The sequence below is a fragment of the Xiphophorus couchianus genome, chromosome 14 (assembly GCF_001444195.1).
Source record: "Xiphophorus couchianus chromosome 14, X_couchianus-1.0, whole genome shotgun sequence".
NCBI classification, from domain to species: Eukaryota; Metazoa; Chordata; class Actinopteri; order Cyprinodontiformes; family Poeciliidae; genus Xiphophorus; species Xiphophorus couchianus.
In genome coordinates, this window is record NC_040241.1 from 14,870,182 (window position 1) to 14,895,098 (window position 24,917).

The window sequence follows — 24,917 nt, forward strand, 5'->3', positions numbered from 1 at the left end:
ATATTTACCAACAGAAAGTTGATTGGTAATTTTAGTTTGACGAAGGGTCAAATTTCAAATGTCAAATTTAATGTCATATACATTTTTCTGGGCTACACAAGGATCAGAAACAAAACAAACGGAAAACAATACAGACTAAAATGATGATGATTCATAATTATTCATTATTAGTTACTTATTCACTTAGCAGAGAAATAAAGTGGTGCGCAATAAATACTAGCCTTTATGAGAATGAAATTATTTGTTTATGGATAAAATAACTGAAGTACGAACGGACGAAATGGTAGCATAACTAGGCGAAATAGGGGTACGATTTAGCAGACCAGTTAATTTACCTGGATCCTTATACCATACTGACTAATTCAGTCCTCATGTCTCAGGAAGTCGTTTGTCATAAAAAAATAATAATAATTCTCTCTCCCAATGCAATTTGTGAATATTTTTTTATGTTTTACCTATTTCTTTTTTCAAAACAAAGGTAATCTTTAATACAAAAAACTTTGGGTGCAAGATTATTGCCACCACTGTAACTCTTTTAAGCTTGAGGGCTTGCAGTGTTTAGCATGGCTAGTGTAAATGTAACTTTTCCATAGAGTAGTATTTCATTAATATTTCAAAGCCTTTCTGCTTCACTGTGTTTGTGCAGCCGAGAAGGTCTTACAGCAGCACAAAAAAGAAAAAAAAAAAATCAATATTATGCATAGCAGAAGCACATAATGTACGTTTTCAGCTTTTACTCTCCAACAAATGTGCTATTAGAGTCGGCAAAAGCTAAAATAGGATCTGGGGTCAACTGAAACAACAGACATACCAGGATGAAATATTTATAAGTGCTTTTACTTAAAAAAAAAAAATCCCCACGTTCTAGCTAAACAGGACCTGGACAGTATCTGAATGCATAAAACTATGTATGACCCAAAGTTTTTCCAGAATACTCTTAAAGAAATTAATTAAACATAAGTCAAAACATCAGATCCAACTTTTATTTGCAGTTTTGTTGCTGAAAGGAAAATTTAAGAATGTGGAAACCTCCTAAATGTCAGAGAACTATCAATGTTCTCTCATGTAATTTTTATTCATTTTGTTTCAAAACTTTTTATTGTGGTAACAGTGTGATGCTCTTCTCCTTTCCAGTCCATTGACCCCGGTCAGCAGTTCACTTGGGAGCACTCCAACCTGGAGGTCAACAAACCAAAGAACAGATACGCCAACGTAATTGCCTACGATCACTCCAGAGTCCTACTCTCTGGTATCGATGGTACGCCTCCCTTCCTAACTGCTGGATTAATTGTAATGATGGCCCATAGAAACATGTTTTAAAGACCTCCTGGGCACTTTTACACTGTTAAATTTCATTATATTCATACATGAGAATCTGGTGGTGGCTCATATAAGAGACGCCGGTACATAACAGTGACGTTTGTAGTAAACATTACCTGTTTATTTGTGTTTTTGTAATCTTTTGCAAACAAAAAACAAAGTAGATTCTACAGGAAATGTCATTTTATAACATAAATGTACAAAAACAAACATATGGCAAATTTGGTTGCAGCTCAAATGTCACATTGTGACATAAATGATCTTTATTTAAATTGTGCCAATTCATTCAGTTTAAATCATTATGTAAACACCGTGTTATATAGTCAGAGTAAAATCATAGTACAGAATTTACTGCAGTATATTGATACACAAACTGGTAAAAAGCTGTTTGCCTAAGACATTTCAGTTGATTGCAGTTCTAGACTTTGTAGCAATCCCACCTCCTGAGCAAGCATGTGGTGACAATGGAGAGGAACCCATCTCTTTAAACAGGAAACGCCTCTGCCAGAACCAGGAAGAGCAAATGGCTATCTGTTGTGACAGGCTAAGAAGGGAGTGCAAGAAGAATTCACAATGTTGATGACGGCAAAATCTGAGTCAATATCTTTGGTCAGGAAATAAATACAGCTACAAACATTAGTACTGGATTACCTCAAGAGAAACTCATCCTGAACATAGAATCTCTGGACAAGATACTTGATACTTTCTACAGTCAGGAATACTTTCAAGCTTCAGACATACTTTTCTAATCAGAGAAGTTATTGACAGTGATAGATTAGTCAGTAGTTTTGTCCAGGAGAGAAATTAAACTAAACACAAAAGCACTGGGCTATGAATGCTTTCTTTTACCAGGAGTGCTGTTTATAAAAAGAATACACTGACTTCCTGGTAACAATAGCTCCATTAAGAACTTTTTTGAGATGTACTCTCTGATAAGAAAGTTCACAAAGTTATTGACAGCAGTAGCAATGTCAACAATCCAGAGAAGAAAAACATTACTTTCTATTAAAAGAGTGTACAGTAAGTCAAAGGCAATATAATTTCTGTCAATAGCAACCATAAAGAAATTCAGCTACTTCTGGACCAGATATTCTTTTGATGACAAGGAGTACTTTCTATCTAAAGTCAGTTCCCAAAGTTATTTGCAAGAAAAACTCCCATCACAAATACACACAGAGCCAAAAATACTTCTTCTTTTTTTTTAACCAGGCATACTCTCTATGAATGAGTGATTGAATCAGTACTGTTCCTGCACAGCACAAAAAGGACAATTGTTGGTGTGAACAGACAAAACTTAAGCTAAGGTATGAAATGACATCTATAATGTGTTGCACATCAGTGCTTCTTATACGTGAAAAGGTCTCTCTGAAACTTCCCTCCAAAGTACGAACTCATTCATCAGTTTACGATTAAACACAACTGCACCCACACAAACAGCTATTAATTAAGCATTTCCACTCAGCTGCTCACATGGAAGAAAATGGGAAATAAATAAAATAGTAAATGGATAAAGTGACTTAGAGAGCATCTTTTTCCAGTCTATTAGAAACCGCCCACAACTTAAAAGTGTTGATGGAGCTCCATTAGTGAGCCACTGGAAAATAACACAAAAAAGACACTGCTGCTTTCAGATAGACACAAGGGACGGTTCTCTATTCCCACTAAAGCCTTAACAAAAGCATTTTGGCAAGCAGTGCATCTGTTTCTTTATGTTCTCTGTGCAAACTAGTCCACAGAGAAGCAAAAAAGGGATTTGACTTTAGAGTTTGAAGTTAAAATTTACATATGTGGACATGAATCGGCAGGATCTCTGGAAAACAGGCGTTCTGTCTGCGATGACTTCACTGTATCTACTCAGGATGTCTGAAAGCATTCATCAAGTTCTGCTGGATTAAAGTTGGCTAGCCTTGATTAGTTTATTAGTTCTACTTAAACCCTGAAAGGTTTATATAAGCACTTTAATTAATTACAACATACCTGAAAAGTTTATTATTTCAGCAATCCTATTCAAATGAGGATACATCTTCATTTTGACGATTATGGCTCACACATAGGGCTGCACAATGGTGAAAAATCATACAAATCTGTTGGGGAAGTATTGCAGAGACAATATCAGTTGCAATAAATCCACATCTTCCTCACTGCTTTGGTTTCTCATCTTCCAAACACCTCTGTGACATTTACCATCCAGGAGACTGTAATCTGTGTCAAAAGTGTGCATCAGCTGCAGTGACATTCTGCACACCAGTGTCATATTCAGCCTGCTGGACAAGGTGCAAACTCATGAAACTTTGAGTATATTTGCCAACAAATATTATATTCCAGAGTTCTTTGCAATATAAACAGATGAAAATATAACAGCAACAAATTTAAGCATGCCTTCTTAGAAAATTTGAATATTACATGAGGGCAGTAACGTTTAATACAAAAAAATGTTATGGCCTAAACACACACTGCTAACTCTACTGTTGTTTAGCATGCAGTTAGCAACTCCCCCACAAGGAGGGTAAGCCACCAAAGCTTGCTGGTCAAATTGTTGGAAAGTTAAGTTAAAGGGAAGAAATGTGGTAGAACAAGGTGCACAACATAAGGGATAACTTTACTGGCAAAACTGTGTTGTGTTCAGCCCCTCTAAACCAGACAAGATGTCAGACAGATCTCATATGGAAGTGAGAAAAACGCATGTACTGCTGCTTTGTGGGCTGTGAGTTGTTTGCAAACAGCAACTCAACAAAAATTTGTTATGAAAGCAACCTTCAGCAGGACCTCCAGGCCATACTGCATTGATGCATTAATTCATGCAAAAGGAACCCTGACTTCATATTCAGTACATTGCATAACTCTTAGCAGGCTGTCAATCTGTAATTAAAAAAAATAAAATTATGGCTGTTATTTCATGGTTCAACCTCCTGAGTAACTGAAGTTTATTTGTCAAATTGAAGCTTGACATACATCGTGAAATGAATCTATATAAGTTTTACTTTTTGAACCAAATTACTGAAGTAATAACCTTCTGATTTTCTAAGAAATCGAACTCTCTTTTTTTTTCTCCTGAGAGTTAGAGACATGAAACAATCCACATCTTTTCTGCTAATTGGTATTTAGCCTGGATGCTGCCATAAAAACATCTTTTTTTGTTGTTGTAAACAAAGAGTTTGATTCTTTTGTAACTCCTGGTTTTATTTAAAAAAAACAAAATCTAAAAACAAGCCGAAATCTGGAAGTAATTATCAAACCTTCGGCAGGTTCTTTGAGTTACCTTCATCTTCCTCCAATGAGGGTCGAGTGCCAGCTGAGCAACGCTGCGAGAACATCAACGTTTTAATGTCTTAATGGCTGCATTGACTTAGAAAATGGAGAAATTTACACAAATCCTGAGTGACAGAAGGAATAAAAGAAAAACCCATTTGCAAATGTACATTTAACCAACTCGCCTCATTCTCATTAAACCACCATAATGTCTCTGTTTGTTTGGGTTTTTTTTTTTCTTTTCAAATTGAGAACGCCCAAGGCTTAATTGTACTTATCCCTTGTCCATCACAGAAATGCACAGCCGCCTGTTTCTGTGCGGACGGCTTCAGCGAGGGTGGGTGGGATAGAAGAAAAAAAAAAAAAACAATGTGGGTGGGTTCTTTTAATGTGTTCATATTCCATTTTCTTTCTCTTTTACACTGTTGAATGAGTTACCTGAGAGTAAAAGGAAGTCTGAGGGAGAGGAAGCAGCTGGAGTGAAGTGGAGGGGATGAGGAGAGGGGGGTATTTCTCTGAGACGTGGCGCCCATGCAGATGAGACTTATCTTGGTCGACCATGTGTGCACGGAGCCCCTAAACTGCCAGTCCTCAAGCATTGACTAGCTGTCAGCTCTGTCTGTTTTGCCTGGATTCGAAAAGGCTGCTGCGCCTTTCATTTATTATAAGCAAAGGGAAAAGGGAGAGCAGAGCTGGGGGAAAATTGTTTTGCTACTTTCTCGTCGGTTTGTTTTTCTCCGTGTGAGACCGAGCTTTATCTGTAAGTCAGTTGCAGATATGGAATAGGGAAATGTGTTGTTGATAGCAAACACAAATCCCTTCGGACGGGTAACACTGCCCCCTCTCCCCCTCCAAAAAAAAGGAGCGTTTGTGCTGCATTGCTTACAGAAGACATTAGTCTGACTGAAATAATTTCAGGAAACGCATTAGAAAGTCTGACGATGCACTAAATAGGCGCAGTGATGGAGCTGTATGGAAAACAAAAACTTACACAAACTTCAGGATTTCTGTACTGTCTGGAAAAGTTAAGCCTTCAGTAGATAGATTTTTTTTGGACATCCCATTTACTTTCTCTATTAAACTAGTAACTTTCCTTTCCGTCTTTAAGGAATCCCTGGAAGTGACTACATCAACGCTAACTACATAGATGGCTACAGGAAGCAAAATGCCTACATCGCCACCCAGGGAGCTCTGCCAGAGACGTTTGGTGAATTTTGGAGGATGATATGGGAGCAGAGGAGTGCCATCATTGTCATGATGACGAAACTGGAAGAGAGGTCGAGGGTATGAGACAAAAATTGACACCTGTTTATATCAAACACAACACAGTTCTCCTAATCATAAAATAAGGCCTGATAATATGTTGTTGTTCGATAGTTTTAACTCATTGTGGAATATAGATTATCGTGGTCTGGAAGAGTAAGTTTTAACTTGTGCTCACACTCATTGTAAAATATGTCATTTCAGCAGAGAATGATCCAGTTCATGTTTGTTAAAGGAAAATATTTTAAATCTTAGAAATTCCGGTGATAAAACTTTTCCCTCAAAAACAGTGAAATGACAGAGAGCAGGAGTCTGTGAATTTTTTTTCAGTACTTACAAAACATTCTGGCATTGTCAGTCACTTTTTTATGTTTATTTTGATACTCAAATGCTGCCACACAAATGATGGAAGAAGCTCATAGTAATTTAAAATAATTGAAAATCACTGCACTTCATAGTTGGGGCAAAAACATTGCTTTTATGTTTTGTTTTTCCGAAGCTCAAAATATTAAAAAGTAAAATATTACTAAACGGTGTGCTTCATGCTGGTGACATTTGGCTTAAGAGTCTCATAGAATCATATAGTGTATGTTAGGAAATATGATGATAATAACTACTCTTAAATATACTCCTTTGAGCCAATGAACACTTTAAATAACTCTTTAGGAGCTTGGTAATTTTCTCTCCAGCAGCGGTCGTGCTTCTTTTTGTCTACTGAAACAGTAACGCAGCAATTCAAGTGTTTTATTCGATACAAAGAGACCAGAGTGGCAATAAAGCAAAGACGCTAATATGACTGAACGTTGTGTTTAAATTTGTAATTATAGATTAAGTCATGGCAATTAATAGCACTGCTGGCTGCATGCAAATATCTCAGGCCATTTCATTGATTGGGAAATTAAAGCCAGTCAGCAGGAATGAGGGGCGAGGAGGTCAACGTTTGTTTTGTCCATTATTTGGCTGTGCAAAGTGGTCCTACAAATATCAGATAGTGACTTGCAACATTACTTATTACATTTTGTTTAGTAAAAAGCAGAAGGTTCAAGGTTTAGTATTCACTATTGTGATTTTACGGGATAGTCTAATTCAAAGTAGAGCATAATAATTAAATAGAAGTGAGATACTGTTAATAAATGGCATAAATAGTAATTAAAAAACCTTAGACATGTGGCATGCAGTGTATTCATTGTCACTTACTTTGAAAACTCTGATTACAATCCAGTGCATCCACCTGTCTAATAAGTCCCCAATTGGTCAACAAAGTTCAACAGTCTAAAATGTAATCTTAGATGATCTCCAACTATATTAGGATTATGTTCAGACAGAAAGCCAATTGTTAATCTGCGGTCAGACTTGACTTGACAGGTGAACAAAGAACTGAGATTTTGAACAAGAAACGCACATTTCCAAAAAATAAGGTTTAAAACCATGGATTCTTTTCCTCTTCACAATCATGCACTACTTTGCGTCTAAACATGGACTGATTACCTGAAATCTGTGGATCCTGCAGGTGAAATGTGATCAGTACTGGCCCACAAGAGGGACAGAGACCTACGGTCTCATCCAGATAACGTTGCTGGACACAGTAGAGTTGGCCACATACTGCGTCCGGACGTTCGCACTTTTTAAGGTGAGGATTTGTGAAGGTTTTTTTGGGGGGGGTTTTCCTGGCACGAAATGCGTTAGTCACTTCTGTTTGTTATTTCAGAACGGCTCCAGTGAGAAGAGGGAGGTGAGGCAGTTCCAGTTCACTGCCTGGCCAGACCACGGGGTACCGGAGCACCCCACGCCGTTCCTCGCCTTCCTCAGACGGGTGAAAGCTTGCAATCCTCCAGATGCGGGGCCCATGGTGGTGCACTGCAGGTGGGAAACATCACAGTTTTACAGAAACATCCTGAAGCATGAAATTGATTTCTTTCCTCTCCATTTGCTGGAATGAATAAATGAATACATATGACAAAAAAAATCACTTTCTTTGTTACTAAAGGCTCATATTTGAGTCATTTGTGTACTGATATTTAAAAACGAATGCACTAAAATGCAATACATTGCAGCCCAAAAAGGCCATCTAGCCACATTTTCCAGGAAGCACTCAAACGTAGAACGTGTTTGCAACGTCGTACCAGCGATATTTCCTGCAGCGATCCTCCCACTCACAGACACAGATACAGGCTGACCTGTCATCATTCCTTTCCTGCATCAACAAACCTACATGTCTGCTCATCTCATTTGGGTTGATGCATCCAAAACTCGCTCACCAACCTCACTTCCATCAGCTACATGAGCAGCGGGGCTTCCCATCAGTGAGGCACCACACAGTAACTGAGTCTTCTGGCTTTTCTTAACTCTCAAACTCATCGTGGGGGTGTGGGGATTAGGAAGTAGTGACAGTGTAAAAGATACAAACTTTTATCAAAGTGACAAAAAAGGAAGAAGGATTACTGTAGAATTACCACATGCTGAAGTTAATTAGTGCTAGTTGCCGAAAAGCTACCCCCCCCCCAAAAAGAAAGACTTTAAAGTCTGAAGAAAAATGTGGGAATTAATGTCATACTGCAGATTGGGGTTTTAAATTCCTCTGGCTTCCCATCAGATAGTTGTGTCCACCATCCAAATCCCCAATCAGGGCCTTTTTATCATTCTATGTTTCATGTTAAATAGAAGAAACTGGTATATTTACATGCTTGCAGGATAACACAAAGCTAGTGTTGTGGTTAAGCTGTAAGCTGTTAAAAATAGGATAAAAGTATTTTGTGGCGATTAATTTAGTGCAGATCCTCCTGCTGAAGCTGTTTGTGCACATGCTAAAGGCTTAAAGCACAGCGAAGAACAGAAATGAAGCATGAATGCCAACAATTTACAAACAGGACCATCGTACGCGGATGTGACGGCACCTTTCTGTTAAGGCAGTTCAGTTAACATCCGATGGACTTCCATGAATATCCATCTGACAAAAACAGAGCTAACAAAGTTCATACAGTTATGTCACACATCCTTATCCAGCACTGTGCATTTGACTTTAGTGGATGGTTAATATGCAGGATATACTGTACATAAAAATGCATTTTTGTTGCAGTATCATAAAAAGATCCACTTTCAGAAGTGGATTTGCCATGCTTCCTTTTTAGATCGTTTTTTTATTTAATTATATCCTCTAAATCAGCTGCCAGCTGGTAGATGAAAAACTGAATAAGGGGCATTTTGTGTGTGTGTGTTTTGTTTTTTAGTCTTTAGAGTACTAGAGCAGGCAAATCCAATCTAATATCGGTTATTAAAACTTTTTATTTTATTTTGGACACTTAAGATTGAATTGTGGTTTTTAAAATATTTTTTCTCAAAATGATGTTACTATGAATGTAGCCTCAGTCAGGTTCTTGCTGCTTAGATAGACATCTGTTTTGTTTCATGTCCTGATGCCTTGTTTGAAAGAATAACACTACTTTCCTAGATAGACATGGATGCTGTTTTCATTTCATAAATTTCTATTAACAGTTTTTATATAATGGGACAAAAAGTTAGTGATGAGATGGAGCATACTAAGTCCTAGTGACCAGCCTGTAAATGATGACAAAATAAATGAGGTATGCTGTTAAGCTTGTAGTTTTGCTATAAAAATGTGTTGCACAACACGCCGTTGGACTCAATCTGCACTTTTGCACATAGCCAGGTATAACAGACAGTTATCAGAGCTGGCTTCCCTACAACCAAACACGTAATACTCCGTGAAATTCCAGCTTCACTGACAGGTTAAGCAACATGGGGGAAACATTCCCTGAGGAGAAGATTAAACATAGCCCCTTTTATTTCCGTTGAAGCCGAAAGAATTGACACAATCTCAGAGACAAACTCTCCTAAGGCAAAAGACCAAAATCCACTGCTGTTCCCAAAATGCTCATCAGGAAAAAGGAAAAGGACAGCATGTTGTGTGCAAATGTGGAAAAGAATTAAGAAAACTGAGCATCTTCAAAGAGTTCTGGTTTTGCTTTTTTTTCTGCCACAGTTAAATGTTTTAGAGAATCACATGACCATGCCATGAAGTAATAATGAAAACTTCTCCTCACTGACAATCTACATGTCTTTAAAGGAATTTTGGCCCAGTCTTTGTCGAACTGCTTCACCCTCACAGTAAGATATTCAAACTTAACCGAATAAAGGTCAGGTTACAGCTCGTTAGAGGATGTCTCAAAAGTCACAGATTTTAGCTGTTCCTGTTGGAGGGTGTGGTCCGTAACCCCCCAGGAACATTGGGTGTCAAATGTAATTCATAAATTAACACCGGGGCAATTTTTTTTTTTTTTCACACAAGGAAAGGTTGGTTTGGAGAGCTTCTTTCATTGATTGAGATCATTTGAAAACTGCTGTTTGGATTTCTTTATTTTTGTCCAGTATTATAATTTGTTTAATCTGAATCATTCAGCTGGATAATCAAAAACAAATCGTATGGTTTTAACATCACTGTTGCATAAAACATACCAGTTATACTGATGTTTTGCTCACAATTAAGTGCATTTAAAAAAAAACACCTTAGTTTAGGTTAAAAATCATTTAATGTCCAAATTTTGTTCACATACACTTGAGTAAAAGCCAGCCCTCAATTCGCAACCCAGATACCCCAGTGAGTTTAATTTATTATATGTGTGGATGTTTTTATAGACAGAGCAGCAAAAAAAACCAGTGACAGGCCAGCTGACAGCCACAGATTTGCCAACAATACATATGTAATTGCTTTTACTGCTACTAATGCTTTATCTTCACAGGACCCGTTGCAGCTGTGCTATGCGCTGCTTTTTCCTCCCCTTCCCACCCCCGTGTTCCCTAAACTCCTGGAAAGCATATTAGCCTGACACTTTCGCGTGTGTGTGTGTGTGCGTGTGTGTGTGTGTGTGTGTCAACGTCCGAGGCGGCCGCTTTTGAATAGCTGAAAAGGCAGTGTCAGGTCATTAGCGTGGTCAGTGCGCCAGCTCCCCTTTAACTGCCAAGCGTACTGACAGCTTTCTGCACCAGCTCACCCCGACACCCCATCACTTCTCCAAAAAAGAAAGGAAAATTACACTCGCCTTTTGTGGTCTTACACTTAGTGGGAAAAAAAAAAGTGTAGCCGATGTGTATTTCTGCAGCTCAGTCTTTAGAAAAACTAACTTGAGGGCGACACGAGTTCAAGATGAGTGTCTTCTCCTCACCTTCCTTTCCCATTCCTCATCTTCCTCCGTCTCCGTCCGTCTAGCTCCGCGCTGTCACTCTGTCATTTACTCTCTAGCAGGTCATCACTCTCCCACATTCAGGGCTGCTCTGAAAAATGTTTTCTGCTGCAGCAAAGGAAGAAATCTATAGGTTTTTTTTCTATCCTTACACCCAAGGGGTTTTAGGTGTTTTCAGACCTGGAAGTGACTCATTCCTCAGATTGCTCCACTGGGACACATTTACATTTCTTTAGGGCCCCCCAAAAAACTTCCCCTTTCACTTAAGTGCACTTTCTAATTTCATCCTGGAGCAGTGAGGGGTTGTGTCAAAAAAGGCAAAGAAATGATTCGCTTTCATCCATTTTGAAAGTGATCATCAGATCATTTGCTGTAGTCAGTGACTCCCATGTGTGTCTTTATGCCATTTGCAGCAGCACGGTTTCTCTGCTGCAAGGCACATTAACTACACTCGGCCCCGGAAGACCAGCTCCGCTGCCTCTTGAGCTCCCCTACTCAACCTATTCTGTTTCTCACAGCAGATGAAAAACAAATGCCTCTTCAGGAGGAGGAAGAGGAAGGCACACGGGGCTGCTTCACACCTCAGACACGTACAGCAAATGAATTGAATAACCTATTTGCTTCTGTGTGCCAAGTGCAAGGACTTGACTTGTCAAGGCCAAGCTCCATGTGAGGTAGAAGAAAAACAAATGAAATATACAACATAATGCATTTTCCTTGCTAAGGTGTTCAACTTTATGTTATCATGGTTTGTGTGCTAGTCCAACATAACGTAAGGCGTAACTGTGACATGCATGTAAAATATTACATAGTTGATGATAGTTTTTACAAACAAATAAGTGGAGACTGAATTTGTTGTAGTTTATGGGCCATTCTAGCACCTACCTATGCTTTTTCTTGTAGTGGCTTCTTCAGGCTGATGTCAGATCTTCACCACACTGAGTGTTTTATAGACCAAAATGTTTAACTTTAGTCTAATCAGACCAGAGCACCAACTTTTTATTATCTCCCCTACATGGCTTGTGGTACTCTTTATATGGTTTTCTTACATCAGCTTTTTTTCTTGCCACTCATCCTTTAAGGACAGATTTGTTAAGTGTAAGTACTTGATGAATGTTTTCCCTGCGCAGCCTGCAAATTTAGGGAGGCCGCCATATCATGGCAGATTTGTCGACATTTTTAAATGATGGCTTTTACTTTCCATTTTGAACTTGGGAAGGAGGTTATAAAAGGAGGAAGTAGGGGTCATTTACTGTATGTGTTCTCCTCTTTCTGTGCTCTTCTTCTTGCCCAACTAGACCACTTCAGCCACAAAAACCTTGAAAGAAAAAAAAAAAGCTGCTCTTCACTCTCAGCCCTGTTCTGCCTGAAATGCTCCTTGTTCTTCATGATTTTGTTTGTTCACTAATGTCCTCTAACAAACCTCTGTGGGCTCTACTCACTACTCAGCTGCTTTTGAAAGCAGTTGGTTGCACTGGATTTTATTAAGGTTCATACCCGGCCCAAGGTCGTATGGACCCTTAAGCAGATTTTGATTGGCTGCCCTTCTTCCTGTTATAGACGTCACTATCATTAACAATGCTTCAGCATAGATGTAATTTTGGAGAGAGAGCGGAGCCTAAAAGCAATAACAGATAACTGTTTTTTTTTTTTGAGGGCATAAAAAGTAAACTTTGCTGAAGATAAAATAGGTCATACCTTCGAATTGAAACACCTCGTAATTTAACGATGCTGGTACCGTAAAGTTAATCTTGATTGTATTCTCATTCTTTCAAAATAAATATGAAAGTCGTAGATCTATGGTCGGCATTAAAATGCAAGCATGTATGGGAGCCCTCGTAATAGTTTCAGGTTCTATAAATTGTTTTCAGAAAACATCCCCTTAGTTGTGAATGTGGAACATAGAAAACATTTCTAAACCACCATCGGTCTGTTGAGGAGGCTGCATTCATCCAGTGATTCTGAATCTGGCTGCAAGGCCAGGTCAAAGAGAAACAGTAAAACAACTTTTGTTTCCACTTGTGCATTTTGCACATTAAGGTAAAAATGCGGCAGTATGAATCTTAATGAAGAGACCGGCATTTCAGTGCCTCCTAATAAGCCCTTCTGCTGTTCAGGTGCACTGTATTAATCTAATAAGCCTAATTGTAGTCAGCTGCACTTCTCCAAAGTTGTCCGTCACCAATAACAAAGACGGGAAAATGGACGTTCCTCTCATGTTTGCTGCAGTGGATCACATTTAGTGTAGTGGCACTTTTCTGAACCAAGAGATAAAGGTGGAATATTTCTGTCGCATAAGTGCATTAAGTTCTGATCAGGTGGAGAGCACAGGTGGGGTCTAGAGGCGAAACAGTTTGGAGCCTGCTACAGGCTGAGTGCCAGCCCAGCGCCACTTCAGATTCAATTATGGTACAAGTTTAATGGCTCATTGTACAGGAGAAAACTTGGTTTAGAGTGTAACTTTTGGCCTTTAGCCGGAGAAATAAAAGATGTCTCTTCCTCTGTTACTGGAGATCAGGCCTGTCACATGCATTGTGTGCTTACAAAACTGCCAATTCAGCCCACTGTCCATGTCAAACCAAATCCAGTTTCTGTATGATTGCATTCAAAGATGTCGAGTTTCTTTCAAATTTAAATGGGCTATTTTTAAAACTTTTAACAGCAAATACAAATGTTTACGATCAGCTCATACAAGAAGAGTTGGGATTTTTAATTTTGCATTATTTTCTCAAAAAGAGGAACATCGGTTGTCATAAGACGCAGCTGAAAATCTTTGTTTACTAAAAATGTTTAGCCTATGATCTATTTTAGCTGTGGGCATAAAAACTAATGACCATTCAACTGGGAAAATCTTGAAAATGTTGGCATTTAGAATATGAATGCATGGCTAATGAAATACTGTAGTAAAGAATGACAAACTACACTTCCAATTGATTTTTTTTATTATTATTATTTTTATATAATTTCTTGCACACTGAAACTGCAAAGATGATTGTATTTTGTAGCAGCAAACCTAAGACAACAGCCAAAGAAATCACCCTGGGAAGAAAAAGTTGCATGAACTTGAATCTTGCAGGAAACAAAATACTGTACCGTACATCTTCCCTAAAAGTATCTTGACAACATACCTCTGATTGTTGTGATCACAGTGCTGGGGTGGGCCGCACCGGCTGCTTCATTGTGATTGATGCCATGCTGGAACGTATCAAGCACGAGAAGACCGTGGACATCTACGGACATGTAACGCTGATGCGCGCCCAGCGCAACTACATGGTGCAAACAGAAGACCAGTACGTCTTCATACACGACGCGCTCCAGGAGGCCGTCAACTGCGGCACAACCGAAGTGCCCGCCAGAAACCTGTACGCCTACATCCAGAAACTGACCCAGATAGAGGGTGGAGAGAATGTCACTGGCATGGAGCTGGAGTTCAAGGTACAAATCAGAACACGTCTAAAAAGTGTCGTCCCAGTTCTTTTCTATCTCTGTATTTATCTATAGATATTATATCTTTCTGTTTGCATCGATATTCCTGTGTATCCAGAGTGGGGCTTCTGGTTTCCTCTTTGATTTAATCTACTTATTATACAACATATAATAAATCTTCACCTTTTGGGTCTTCTTTGTTAGAAACCATGGGTTTGGTTTACATAAAAATCTCCAGTGTTTTTTTTTTTTTCTGCCAGAGAACATAAGCAACAAACATGATAAAGCTGAGTCTATTGTATTGCTGATTTTCTCAGGGGGAGAAGGGGAAAACTTAATGATAGTGAGCATCTCTATTAGCAAATTACCAAGCTATTTAACAACAAAAATTTAAATTCACAGCAAATATGTTAAAGCACTCTTTACAAATCAGTCATTTTCATTTCTATGCAATCTAGTCATATAGTACATCCAATCCATTTTAGAAAAATTCAGTTGATCGTTTAATGGTAATTGATTAAAGTCAAGAAAGCTCAGCTGATGGTGTCAAGTCTGACTTTATAGAAATTAGTCATCCCGGGCAAGACTGTGGTAACGGTGAAGAGGAGTCACTTCCTTTTGAATACGAAGATACCCTCCATCAGAACCAGGTTCTTAATGAGCAACCATTGAGAAACCAGGAAGAAGACATAGAAAGGACCAGTATAGAAGCACTTTCTATGGGAAGCAGAAGCAAAACATACACAAATCTTACGTCAGCAATAGTTCTGTCAGGGGATTCATCCAAGATAGACAGACTACTAAACACCACTGAGCAAGTCAACGGAAGAGGGAGTTCAACATAAAACCATTGAGTTGAAAAGATTGTAAACAAAAGTGGCAGCAGTAACTCCATTAATGACTCTGCACAGCAATGAAGCATTGAATTAGGAGTACTTTATAGTAAGGGAAAAAGAGAGAAAGCACTAAAATATGAACAATATTTAGATATTTCTCTTGCAGTGTAGCCTTGATGTCAAACGCAGCCCGTCTCCAGAGGAGCATCTGTCATTGCATGTACCTATCATTTTGATGCTCATTAAGTTCTCCGTCTCTCCTTGCCCTTGCAGCGCTTAGCCAACACTAAAGCTCACACGTCGCGATTCATCAGTGCCAATCTCCCCTGCAACAAGTTTAAGAACCGCCTTGTCAACATAATGCCATACGAGTCCACACGAGTGTGTCTTCAGCCCATCCGAGGAGTGGAGGGCTCAGACTACATCAATGCAAGCTTCATTGATGGGTACAGGTAAGCTTCAAGGTACAATAATTTAATTAAAGCTGAGATTTAAAAAAAAGCTATTTTACATAGTTGCATCTGATTGTTTCCTCCAGGCAACAGAAAGCTTACATTGCAACACAGGGACCGTTGGCGGAGACCACAGAAGATTTCTGGAGAATGCTCTGGGAGCACAACTCCACCATTGTAGTCATGCTGACCAAGCTCAGAGAAATGGGCAGGGTAATTGATACTTCACTCCAAAGCCTTTGTTCTGACAGCTTTATAGAAAAGAATATACAATACAATGCATAAAATATTCCATAAACCTCCTGTGAAGAGGAATGTTGTGAGTCACTGTGGTCTGTTTTTCCAGGAAAAATGTCACCAGTACTGGCCGGCAGAGAGGTCAGCCAGATACCAGTACTTTGTGGTGGACCCCATGGCCGAGTATAACATGCCCCAGTATATCCTGAGAGAGTTCAAAGTGACTGATGCCAGGGTAAGCAGAGATTGCTTGTAAACTGAACGTTGAGGATTAAAACTGATCCAAGTCTGGGTTGTAACCCGTCTTTGACTCCACAGAATGACTGGCTAGAGGTCAGCTGGAAGATTATACTGTTTTAGTCGCGCTGTTCTTTAATTTGGGCCTCTGGTGCAGCAAATGTCTAAACACAGAAAAGCCCACACTATCAAAGTATCAAATAATACAGTTTCCTGATTTTTAATTAGCTGTAGAGAAGGTTTAGAAAAACAAGGTTGAGGACCGATTTTAATTACCCAGATCTGTTTGGATTAGTCATTACATCGACACATTGGCATTTTCTCAAATATTTGTTTACACCAGCTTGTGGCCTTAAGTGCAACGGAAAAGTACATCCAAATTTGCGCAAATCATGACACTTGTCAGAGTGTAATAAAAATGAAAAAAAAAACACAAGCTAAAATGCAAGTGGTGCCGGCAGCAGTGAACTGCCACAGTTTTTAATTCCATCAAAGGCTCAGACAGATAAACGGTGCAGCATCCTGCCTTTGTGGCGCGTGTAACACTGTCTCGTCAATGGGATTGGTTTCCTTATCAAGGGGGTAGAACATCACTTAAGCAATGCACACCCTCAAACTAAAACTCTCCCCCAAAACCTGTCAAAAGCTGCACATCAAAGCAATCAGCATCTTCAGAGGGTATATTAAATACATTTGGGTGTAATAATGAAAGGCTTTCTTTGATGCCACCTTTGCGGCACATTTTCAAGACTAACATTTAGTAGCTGAAACCCAAACGCTTCGACGCCACATGGGTCAGAGTTATTGAAAACAAACAGAAGGTAAAAATACTTCCCATCAAAATGAACCTTTCAGGAATCTTAAACGTAATTTTCTCTGACAAACAAATGAAGTTGCTTTTATCGCATTTGCTTTAGTCTTTGATCTACAGATATCAACAAGTAAATTCATGCTATCTAAAAGAGATTGTGGATATCTTAAGCAGATTGCATGATTCAGATATCGGCATTTAGTATCGGCATATCGGTAGTTTTTAGCATTGGTTTCATTTTAGATATCAAACATAAAAACGGTCCATCTTCAAAATATATCACATCCACAAGTTTTTATAATGAAATAATAAGCTATTAGTTTGACCAGTTTGTTGCCATATATAGATTCTGCATTAACTTATGACCAGTGCCTTGTTCAATGATTTTTTTAAATGTCTGTTAACTATTTTTGATGTATATAATAACCAGGTGACGTATTAAAAAAACCTTTTTGGTAAAAACAACTTTTAAACAATTAACATGTTAAAGTAAATATTTTCTGACAACTGTTTTTTGTATCAGCCTTTGTAGGGTTTAGGATTTTCAGAAAACATTGGTTTCTTTGGCAGCAATTTCAGTTCTAAAGACCATGAAAGATGCTTATATCACTACGTATTTATTTCCCTCCTGACTATTAAGTGTGTATTTTTTTTAAGGACGAATGACATTGTTGTAATGTAGAAAAAAAATCAACTACAGATGGGAGTGTTTTCATTACAGCTTAACATGGCTTGCCATATGTCTCACCTTTTCTTCCCCGTGTTTTAGGATGGACAGTCACGAACAGTAAGGCAGTTTCAGTTCACTGACTGGCCTGAACAAGGAGTGCCAAAATCAGGAGAGGGTTTCATCGATTTCATTGGCCAAGTACATAAAACAAAAGAGCAGTTCGGCCAAGATGGTCCCATCTCTGTCCACTGTAGGTAAGTGGTCAGGCAACATTCCCAAACACACTGGGCATCCTTTTTGAATCATAGTGTGAATATTAAAATGTTGAATCACAACATGAACGTCTTCTCTCTTGTTTGTCTGATTTGCACAGCGCTGGAGTTGGTAGAACCGGAGTTTTCATTACCCTCAGCATCGTCTTGGAACGGATGAGATACGAGGGTGTGGTGGACATCTTTCAGACAGTGAAAATGCTACGGACACAAAGACCAGCGATGGTACAGACAGAGGTGAGCCGGCGTAAAAACAAACTTCAGTGTGTTTTATTGGGGTCTTATGTTACAGAAGAACAAAGAGTAGTGCGTATTTGTGAAACGGAATGGAAATTTTACACACTTTTTGAACACTTGCAAACAAAAGTCTTGTGTGTAGTTTCCTCCCCGGTCTTTTACGACAGTCGCAGCTGCTTTCAGAATCTAGAAACTGAATTTTCTGCAAACTCTGAGAAATTTAACTTGCAGCATAACTCAAGCTCAGGAAGGAAGGACTTCAACTGTGCAATATTTCATTTTTAGAGGATGCTCTCTGTGGTATGCTCAGAGATTTTGTTTTCCAAACCAGCCCTGCTTTAAATTTCCCCACAACTTTATCATCTTTCATTAAACATGATAAAGTTGTGGGGAAATTTAATGATGTAATAATTTGATGACTTTATTAGGGTGTCTGAAGACTAACATATTTCACCCAAATTTTTTGAGCTTTTGTAAAAATAAAAAAAAAGAGAGAAAAAAGACTTCAGCTTTCTTTCAATTTCACAATTATATGCTTGTCTCTATTGATTTATGTAAAATCTTAATAAAACATATTTGATGTTTTAATCTGATAAAAGTACATTTTGTACAAGATGCTGAAAAAATTAAGTAGAATAAAATAAAAAAACTATTAATAGTCAGAAAATATAAGTAGTGTGAATATCTTTGCACGGCCATGGAGGACACGGCCTTTCTGAAAGTGTGGGAGACTCATCAAATCATCTGTGCGGTTCTAACACATTATTTTACTCCAGTTGTTTGAAAGGTCTAGGAAGATTTCAGGATTCAGGATAACAAACCTTTGTTAAAGAGTATATTTAATTTTGTAGTTGAATATGTCTGCAGTATCTGTGTGCGCTCTCAGCTCCAGTCTTACTGCATCGCTTCAGAAACAATGGCGAGCTGTAGTTTGTTTTTTTTAAGTTGGATATATTAACTACAATGTGTAAAATAAGCGATACAAAATGATTTGATTTAAAAGGCACTAAAGTGTTCTTTCTTTCCAGGATCAATACCAATTCTGCTACAGAGCCGGCTTGGAGTATTTGGGAAGCTTTGATCACTATGCAACGTAAAACGCCCAGTATTGGAAGATAAAACTGGAGGGCCCTTTGGGAGAAAAAAGAAATCCAAGCGAGCCTCTCTTCTGAGCCATAAATTCCTGCTTGAGAAAGTACTCCTTAACTCCTTGCTAACAATTCATTTAAGTGTTGGATGTGCGACATGACTCGTCAAAAAATGAAAAAGATGATTCCCGGAGGACCAAGTAATTTCCCCAACAAGCCCAAATAAAAAGAACCTCAGCTTAAGACGAGCATGAGGGTGGGAATCCTGACTGTTGAAGCATCATAGGGAATTACCTTTTCTTTTTTGCTTCAAGGATCCATTTTGGGGCTCATAAAACTAAATGAAACCAACGCAAGAAAAAAGTTAATGAACAATAATGACGTCGTCAGAAATGCATCAGTGATTATGACCCATAACGAGAGACAACGAGAAGCACACCGAAATAACAGTGGGAAGCAACTCAATGCACATTGTACAAAAAGAAAAAGAGGAAAAAACATCAAATCTGTTTCACAATCAAGTCCACACATCACATCAAGAAGACGATGCTTGGTCCACAGGAGCAGAACAGACTTAAAGTAATAATGAATAAATAAATACCCCTTTTATCTGGTCGCAATGTTGATTCATTTCAGTTTGGGGGAGAGGTTAAAGTTAAAATACAAAAGTATTGATTTAGTTTTTTATTATAAAGTTGATGTGCTTTTTTTCAAATGTCTTTTTCTTTTCTTTTACAGAGAAAAAGCGTTAAAAGATTTTTTTAAAGCTGTAGAACTGTTCTAATGTACGTGCTGTTTTTGCAGAGAATCCGTTTGCTAATTTTCATACACTTCAAAAATTCACACCATCCATAATGTAACTTCCTTCAGCAGTTTTTTATTTTTTTTTTATTTTAGCCTGGAATTGTTCATATATTTTTGTCAAGTTTTCTGTCTACAATCACTCACATTATAACCTGATTACTTCCATTTGATTAAAGGGCATATATCATCATTTTCTACAACTTCTTCAGTTTTCTGGGTTGAAACTTCACGTAGAAACTTTGATTAGCATGTGAGAAAGATGTTTAAGAGGATGAGCGAAGAACAGAGCACAATGCAGCCGAGAACGCAGCTGAATGTCGCCGAACAGCGATGACATCACATCTCAAACACCAAAATCAGGTGTAAAGTGAGACATTAAAACTAGTTTTCGCTGAACAACGACCACCAGTATATTTTATACAGGCTAACCACGCAGAGCAATTCTCCATATTATTAGTCTGTTTGATAAATGAACTAACTTTCCTACAGTAATATCCTCTAGACCTTTTCTGACGTTTGATGTGGTGGATGTCAGAGAAAAACCTGATGTGTTCCGAAAGCAGCTGTAGTCACATACACTCCTTTATTTCTGTCAGACGTTAAGAAAGAAATTAAGCACAATGTAGTAAAAAAATAATAATAATTGCATTTTCTTACCTGATGAAGCTCATAATCAACAGCTGCGGTTGCCTAAATGGTCTGGCTGTTGACTCCCTGGTGGACCTGTCTTTTGTAGCTGTACCACGAAGTGCGTTTTCTCATTTTTCAGACTTGGGTGGTGACGTCACTTGAAGCCGGGGCCAAAACGCATTTGCAACAGACTGTTTTCGCGAGTATTTACCTCCCACATTTTTTGCATAGGTGATCTTTGAAGCAAAAGTGCTCACTTCATCCTTTCTGTAATAAGCAGGCACACATGCGTTCGACATATTTCTGTGTCAAAAGGTCTTTTCGTCTCAACAAAACAATCCATCGCGTTCAGAGATTTCCAGAAGGTGCCGTTACAGTCACTCTGTCATCATCCATATATGGTAGTGCCTTTCTGTTTTAGAGGACGTGACTCAGAAGGCTCTTTGTGTTTCGGATAAGTGCATTTTTAAATTATTTAAGAAAAGGCAGTTGTGATTTGTTTCATACTTTGAAGCTTTTCAGGTTTTCTGGCTCTAAAAGATGATGATATATGCCCTTTAACCGGGGCCTTGTGGAATCAACAGGGGTGAGCAAAGTATGAAGTTGCTGCTACCGATTATCTTAGTTCTTCCATGTTACAATGAGAAGAGAAAACATGATGAATTTGGTATGAATATATAACTATATACTGTCAAATATGTGAAATATGTATATCAAAGTATAGATATAACAATATATAAAGTATATAGTTTAAAAGTATATAAAGTACGGATTGTGTTTGAAAGCCTTTAAGCGGGGAGCCCGTGTGCCATGGGGGAGACAGATTTTTCACTGGAATGCACATCAGTAAAACAAAACTGTATTTTGATTCAGTGCATCTTTTCTTGTGCAATAAACGTGTTTTAGATTTAGATTTTTTTTTTTGGTTCCCTTTTAATATGTGGCGATGTCATTAACTCACCACTTTATTATACCCTCCCCCCCTCCCTACAAACAGGTGGCAGTCAAAACGATGCTGGTGCATCTTTGCTTTAAACAAATAGTCTAGTCAGTCAGAAATTAGAGGAAATCACACTCAGTCTCCACACAGTAGGGCAAGGTACAAAGACGTCAACTTATTCAAATAATATATATATATATATATATATATAGTTATTTTTCTTTTTGCATCTAGAGTGCCTTATATTTATGCCTGTTTTTATAATGTTTTATTTACCATTCATGTATCCTTTGAGTATTCTAGGCATTTAGTGGAAATTAAACTGTAAAGTTTATTTACCTTTAGTTTTTATTTGTCACATAATGCAAATAAGAACCTTTTAATGGTCAGTGTTCATTTTTGTGGCCTTACAGAGGCTGAGGGAATTGGAACAAAGCAACCACTACAGAAATGTAAAAACCCCCCAAAATACAAAAAAAGTGCACAGTTGGGGATGGGATGATAATGTAAAACTAAACATTAAATTTGAAAAAGATTAATGCTAGTCTCCAAGCCCCCAACATACAGTTAAATGTCAACTAACATTCTCAAGTGGATTTTGTTTACAAAAAAAAAAAACAGAATAACAAATGGATGCACAAACGCAGATCATCAATGACTGGTTTCTTCTTTATGCCTTTTGTCTTTATACACAACACCTCAGAGCCGACCTAGGGACAAAATGTCCCTTCTGTTAAACTGACAGTCTTTAACAATGTGCTATCTTCTTTGTCTCCAAGTTAAAGAGAAGGTTTTTGCACCAGCTTGAGCACCATTACTCTCTAATGCTCCCTGAGAGCCGGGTTTTACCACCAAACCGTCACAACCTGAAAGAACTGACTCTGATTCTTGTAAAATTAGTATCAGGGGCCCGACTCTTCTCTGATAATAAAAGCTGAAAACTTGAGAAACACTTAAGTCATCTTATTTTTCTTTGAGAAGAGCTTATAGAATCTGCCTAATTAAGACGTAATCTAACAAAACACTGAACTCCAACGTTACTAAAAAGTTAGTGAGCTCACCGTCTCTTACCTCCTGCTTATCTTAATACCACCAGTCACTTCGTGATTGTAGGGCGAAGTACAGCACAAAGTGGCATTCTTCTCTGAATTTATAAACGCAGTTTGTGATGGAGATTAGAAACTCTGATTTTTGTTTCTAGTGTTGTGGCCGTGTAACTGATGCTGTTCATTTTGCCTTAGAGGTAATTCATACTTTCCCTCTTTTGGTCTTTTCATGCCCAGATTTTGGGGGATAAACAGGAGCAATTTGACACTGAACATTTCATACTGACCACAAACCACTTGGTACCCACTTTGACCACAAATAATTGAATGCAATTCCCTTTGATCCAGTCATAAGTTCCCACATGGCAATGTGGATTTGAAGAATGAAGAGAATGATGAGCCAAAATTAGGGACTGGAAGCAAAAATAATTGGAAATGGCTTACAAATAAACCAACCAAATAAAATACCTAAAATGTTTAATTACTATTTATTATTATTTATCTCAAACATGATATACATAGCTTACATGGGTACAAAATTGGATTGAATATAAGAAAATATATATTCATATTTTTTGGATAAAAATTATGCAATATTTAGCTTTATCATGACAATATCTTCTCCCCTCTCCATGAGCTTTAGCATCTCAGCTAATAAAAATGTACATCAGGTAGATCTACTCTAACTGGTTAAACGTATGAGAAACATTTTCCCAACATTAGGTTTGCACAATAAAAGCTGAAAATCAATCACTCAAGTCTGTTCTGTATTTTATAAATTTAACTACAGAGATTTAGATTTGGGTGGTGGGAAGAGCTGATGTGGTTCTGTGCCAGGTGAGAACCAGTTCTACCCACCAGCTTTGAAACTGGTTTGGTGGAAAAACCCCACTTGATGGCTTTGTGGATGTGCATTCCAGGTGCTTTCTTTCCCTTATTTCCTGAAGCAGCTGTGAGTTTTTGTTTTACTCCTTTTCCTGATTGTTTTGTCACAATAGTCTCGGAACATGTTAATTTTTTTTTTCCTCATCTGATTTTTCTTATCAGTTATTAGTTTTTCATTATGCACGGTAAAGAACTTGCAGAGTGGCCAAAACCCGGCCAAGTAGGAAAGACTTGCACTTTCTCTTATCTTTGTACTATGCACTGCCCTATTGATTCTGAACCCAATAATGTATTACTTGAACCCATCTCTTAAAAAAGAAAACTCCTCAGACATTCACTTTGTGTGTATGTAAATAACACAGAAAAGGTATCAACCTGCTAAAAGGACAAAAAAATAAAAATAAAAAGAGTCTGTGGCGAAAAAGAGCATTCGTTCTGATGCCACCATGGTTTACTCCAGCAGATGACTTCAGAGAAATCTGTTCCCCCAAACCATCTGTTCTTGTGGCTTTGCCATTCGAGCTTGGAGTGTCATTAACAGAAATAAACGTTGTGTTCTCTGCTCTCTCTCTATCTATCTCTCGTCTGGATGCATAGACTGATAACTAAATAATGAAATTGTAAAAAGAAAAAAAAATATGGCTTGTTAAAAAGATTATACGATTACCTCTGATTAGTTGTAAGCGTAAACTGTTTCTTTTTTCTGAATGAAAGGAGTGCTTTTTATTTTCTTACTTAGGTTACATTGGTGGAGAAAGAAGTCTGTAAGAAAACCAGTTCTTTGCTGACACGAGTTCCATTTGTTATAAATGAATTCTATTAAAAAATGTCAGTGTTATGCACCGGTGTTTCGCTTGTTTCCCTCCACCTCACTCTGCCTCAAAAGGAAAAAACGAAAAGACTGATGAAGCCATGTTACCCCCTGCTGGTCTGGGTCCAACACATTATCCACAGTTCTCTGGTGAAATGGGGGGAAATTTAGTCTCACCACATTTGAACAGATTTCCATAGCTCTGTTTTTTCTATTACTGATGGAGCCCAGAGTGAATCATCACAGGAACATTTGACAAGTGAAATTCAATGCTTTTTTTTTTTCTAAATTACTTTGCCTTTTAACCCGCCCACCCCCGGTTACAGACTGTGTTATCAAAGGCGTAATAAGGTACATTAAACTACACTGACACACACAAATCATTCAGTCTCATCAAGGATGAGACTTCTTTATTTCCTTTATTTTAGTCAAATGTATTTACTTGCTTTCTTCCACCTTTGCATGTTCCTTTCTTTCTATCTTTGGTCCTTCATTCCTTCCTCCA

At 38.1% G+C, this 24,917-nt stretch overlaps 1 protein-coding gene across 43 annotated transcripts in view; it reads left to right on the plus strand.

Annotated features, from left to right (window-relative positions):
* The window catches only part of LOC114157924 (protein tyrosine phosphatase receptor type D), a 455,035-nt gene extending 430,592 nt beyond the window's left edge, over positions 1-24,443 (plus strand). For all 43 annotated transcript variants that reach the window (XM_028039112.1, XM_028039111.1, XM_028039110.1 and 40 more), the window contains 11 exons: positions 1,135-1,258; positions 5,678-5,853; positions 7,343-7,462; positions 7,541-7,695; positions 14,180-14,465; positions 15,566-15,744; positions 15,831-15,957; positions 16,091-16,216; positions 17,799-17,953; positions 18,073-18,208; positions 19,237-24,443. In XM_028039112.1, coding sequence (XP_027894913.1) covers positions 1,135-1,258; positions 5,678-5,853; positions 7,343-7,462; positions 7,541-7,695; positions 14,180-14,465; positions 15,566-15,744; positions 15,831-15,957; positions 16,091-16,216; positions 17,799-17,953; positions 18,073-18,208; positions 19,237-19,305 — 1,653 coding nt within the window. In that variant the 3' untranslated portion in view covers positions 19,306-24,443. The remainder of the gene's footprint in view (positions 1-1,134; positions 1,259-5,677; positions 5,854-7,342; positions 7,463-7,540; positions 7,696-14,179; positions 14,466-15,565; positions 15,745-15,830; positions 15,958-16,090; positions 16,217-17,798; positions 17,954-18,072; positions 18,209-19,236) is intronic.
* Positions 24,444-24,917: the final 474 nt, after the last annotated feature.